This window comes from Paralichthys olivaceus, chromosome 4, assembly GCF_024713975.1.
Source record: "Paralichthys olivaceus isolate ysfri-2021 chromosome 4, ASM2471397v2, whole genome shotgun sequence".
Lineage (NCBI taxonomy): Eukaryota > Metazoa > Chordata > Actinopteri > Pleuronectiformes > Paralichthyidae > Paralichthys > Paralichthys olivaceus.
The window spans coordinates 17,146,864-17,150,656 of record NC_091096.1 but is presented as its reverse complement, the minus strand read 5'-3'; the positions used below and the strand labels follow the sequence as shown (position 1 = coordinate 17,150,656).

The 3,793-nt window shown below is 41.8% G+C and overlaps 1 protein-coding gene across 1 annotated transcript; it reads left to right on the top strand.

The window, feature by feature from the left end:
* The first annotated feature begins 1,399 nt into the window (after positions 1-1,399).
* Positions 1,400-3,534, top strand: nkx2.7 (NK2 transcription factor related 7). The gene is made up of 2 exons (XM_069523080.1): positions 1,400-1,919; positions 2,776-3,534. Exons 1-2 carry the CDS (start codon positions 1,643-1,645, stop codon positions 3,339-3,341), a joined length of 843 nt encoding a protein of 280 aa, XP_069379181.1. The 5' UTR covers positions 1,400-1,642; the 3' UTR covers positions 3,342-3,534.
* The last annotated feature ends 259 nt before the right edge of the window (positions 3,535-3,793 follow it).

The window sequence follows — 3,793 nt, the reverse complement described above, 5'->3', positions numbered from 1 at the left end:
TGACCCTAACTCAAGACCTTAAACCTCTTTTAGATTTAATCTGCAGCAGGTTGAAGTTAGACTCCAGACACACAGACCTTTAATGGCATTGAGGTGATTTCTACACTGCATCTGGGTTTATAGTATAAACCACAGTGAAGTTAATACCAGATCACAGGGTTCACTTTCACAGATGTTTGCCTCTTCTCCAGACTGTGTGGATGTTCACTGGCTGTTTTCTTTTCCATTCAGCTCTTTTCTGATTTTCTTTGAGCTGCAGAAAACTACACAAATCAACCTGAGAACAGCTTTTACTGACCTGAATGTAACTTCTCAGGGACATTTCAATTGCTTGTTCAGTGTGGAAGATGGTCAATCAACAGCTAACTCTTAACCCTAACCAGCAGAGGGGGAATCTCATACTTTGACCATGATTGATGAAGTACATAGACAAACTGTGTCTGATATCCATTGATTCATAAAAAATATAGAACTAGTGTCATTTTTTCTTTGTATATTTCTGGATTGTTGTTTGCACTCACTATCTGTAAAGACTTTTCAGACTGACGTTGGCTGTACTTGTTGTACATAGTGTGATGATGACTGAATAAAAAGTCAATCAGAGGAAAGACAGAAATCATAAGTGATCCTACAGTGTTTTATTTTATTCAATTACAAAGTCTTAAAGATAATAGAGAGTTTTATTCTAAAGTGTCAATCATCAGTTTGAGTCAGTGCTTTGAAACCCTTTGCTCGGGCGCGTACGCGGCCTCCACACATCCTGCAGTGCGGCCAGTGTCTGTCCTGGTTCCTGTCTGTGCGCAGGACGCGCGCCTCGGCCTCAGTCATGCATTGAGGGCTGGCGCCGCCGCCTCTCCACTTCCACAACATCAGGTGTAGTGTTACTGTTTGTTGTGGCCTGAGAACACTAATAACGTGGCTGGAAAACAATGTTGATGGTAAAGCTGTTCAACATCACGCAGGATCACTCAACCCACCCACCTCCCCCAGACACCCCAGAGACCTGCGCGCTGATGGCTTTTTTTCTTTGACTCATCAGATGGATGGATTACACTGAATAAATTAACCTGCACCTCTTTTAAAACACTTGATTGAACTGGAAAAGTTTCACTCATTGCTGATGATGCAAACGCACACTTTTATCAAACATGCATTGTTTATCCATGAAGCAATGTAGGAAATGTAAGAACTTTTAATTCCTTTCATGTTACGAATCGATTGTTAAAAAGAAAAAAAGAAAATCGGCAGAAAGCAACGTAGAAGTTCGTTCAAAGGTTTATACTTGGTCTAGTTAGTATGGTGCTAAGATCTTATCTCTTAATTAAACTTGTTAATTACGCCTCCTCCCAGGGAAGGGTGGATATGTTGAGAGGAGTGCCTGTAAGGTGAGAAGAAGAAAGGCAGCTGCAGGACTGTGCGCACAGGCAGGCAGGGTGTTGGCCAGTGTTTTGGAGAGAGGTGACAGATCTATCTCTTCCCTCGCGCTTCAGCCGGACCTTTGAATGATTTAAATCTTCCTAGGCCCTCCACTCTTCAGTCACTTAAGAGGTGCAGCGTCACCATCACCAGCAGCTCGAGCACAGTGCGTAAAAATAAGGATTTTTTTAAAAAGTAATTTGCAGCAAACTAAAAGGTTGCGGGGATGCATCCCAGTTCAACCTCAACCTCGACACCCTTTTCCGTCAAGGATATTTTGAGGCTGGAGCAGCACAGGGACTTTGAGAACGAATTTCTGATGATGGACCAAGTTGTTCCAATGCAACATCATCATCATCATCATCATCAACAGCAGCAGCACATGCTCGCTGCGTCCAGGAGCAGGGACTTTTATGACAGCCGGTCAGAGCCGTGCGTCTCCGGGACGCAGGAGAAGCTCGACGCTCACAACTCAGCAGCAGAGGATGAGATAAATGAGCAGGGTGAGATGACACACTCTGTAAATCACCATCGAACTAAACTAATTTTGAACACTAATGGCTGTTTGTATGGAGTTAAAGGCCACCTGGAGGAATTGGGCCTTGTGGTCCCAGGGACGAAACGGCCTATAGACCTGTAGCATTTTCATTTTGCTTCAGATCTCTCAATTTGAAAGCTCAACCAAACATCATTATTATTGAATAAACCACCAAATATGGGGAGAACCAAGCATTAATAACATTTTACCACCAAACGCCCATAATTACTCACGTGTAAGGAATAGAAGGAGTAATGAATTGTGACTAAAGGATTATTGTTGTTACTATTATTTATTGTTTACTGTGATTAACCAAATGAAACAGTTTAATGCACTGTTTACTGATTTTTGTCTTCAACGTAAATCGATCCATATAAATTATGTCTGTCTAAGTGGGACAACGTCACATAACCACTTCTATATTCAGATATCGTTTTTAAAAATCTATAAAACATTACAATAACCGATTTTACACCATGTAACTTTTCTCAACACTGAATATTTTATTTTGAAAGTGGAATAAATAGGCAGCAAAGTATGTATTTATTTTATAAAATATATTACAAATACAGTGTACTGCAAATATAATAAAACAGTTGTAAATATCTGGTTTCTTGCAGTAAAGTAGCCATAAAAAGTTAAACCTTACTATGAAAATGTTGGTATAGAAACACATGACATCATCAAACTCCATCAACTGAATTTTATTTCATTTTATTTTAGCCTCAAATACCATTAATCATTGTTTTTACATGTGTAAAAATGGTTTGTAAATTTTGGATTATTTAAACACATTAATATTATTGAAGTGTTTTGTGCAGACACCAGCGGACTGGACAGTTCTCCCGGCAGCGACAGGAGCGCGCAGCAGCAGCAGCAGAGCCGATCCAGGCTGCGCAGGAAGCCGCGGGTCCTCTTCTCCCAGCCCCAAGTGTCCGAGCTGGAGAGGCGCTTCAGGCAGCAGCGCTACCTGTCCGCCCCGGAGAGAGAGCAGCTGGCCCGCATCCTCAAGCTCACCTCCACGCAGGTGAAGATCTGGTTCCAGAACCGCAGGTACAAGTGTAAGCGGCAGAGGCAGGACAAGTCCTTGGAGCTTGGGTATCCACCTGCGCCCAGGAGGGTGGCGGTGCCGGTGCTGGTGCGGGACGGAAAACTCTGCGGCGCGGGCTCACACTCGTCCCCTTACAATGGGACTATGGGACATTACAACCCGGTGTTTGCCAGCAGCAGCGCGTACGGCTGCGGTTATCACAGCTTGTCTCCTGCGGCCAACATGGGCGCTGCGCACATGTCCAACAACCAGCTGGTGGATCTAACAGGAGCCGGCGAGGGGCCCTTCAGCCACGGACACTTCCAGGCTTCATTACAGGGACTGATAGGCTGGTGAGCACAGGAACACCCAGGATCTGTGTGGAAGAAAACTGTTTAATATTTTTTACTGTATATTTTGTATGGAACTGTATGTTTATCCTTTTGAAAAAGTCAGTGGTAAATTAAAAAAAACAGCTGATATAAGATTCACCTTTTGTTTCTCTTCAGTCACAGGATATAATTGCACAGTTTAAAAAGACACGTTTTTTATTAGATTTCATATTATTTGTTTTTTATTGTTTTTTGAAAAAGTTGGACTTACTTTAAATCAACTAAATATGTTTACATGGTATTCATTTGCCTCCATGGGCTAAATTCAATTCAGTTTTTCCTTTGTAAAACACTTATATTATATTATAATATTTTTGTTGATCTTGTTTCACAATTATTTATCCTTAAAGTTGACACCTACTCTCACTTACTTTAAAAAGGAACAATGCAAAGCTTTCAACGGACATCACTGAATAA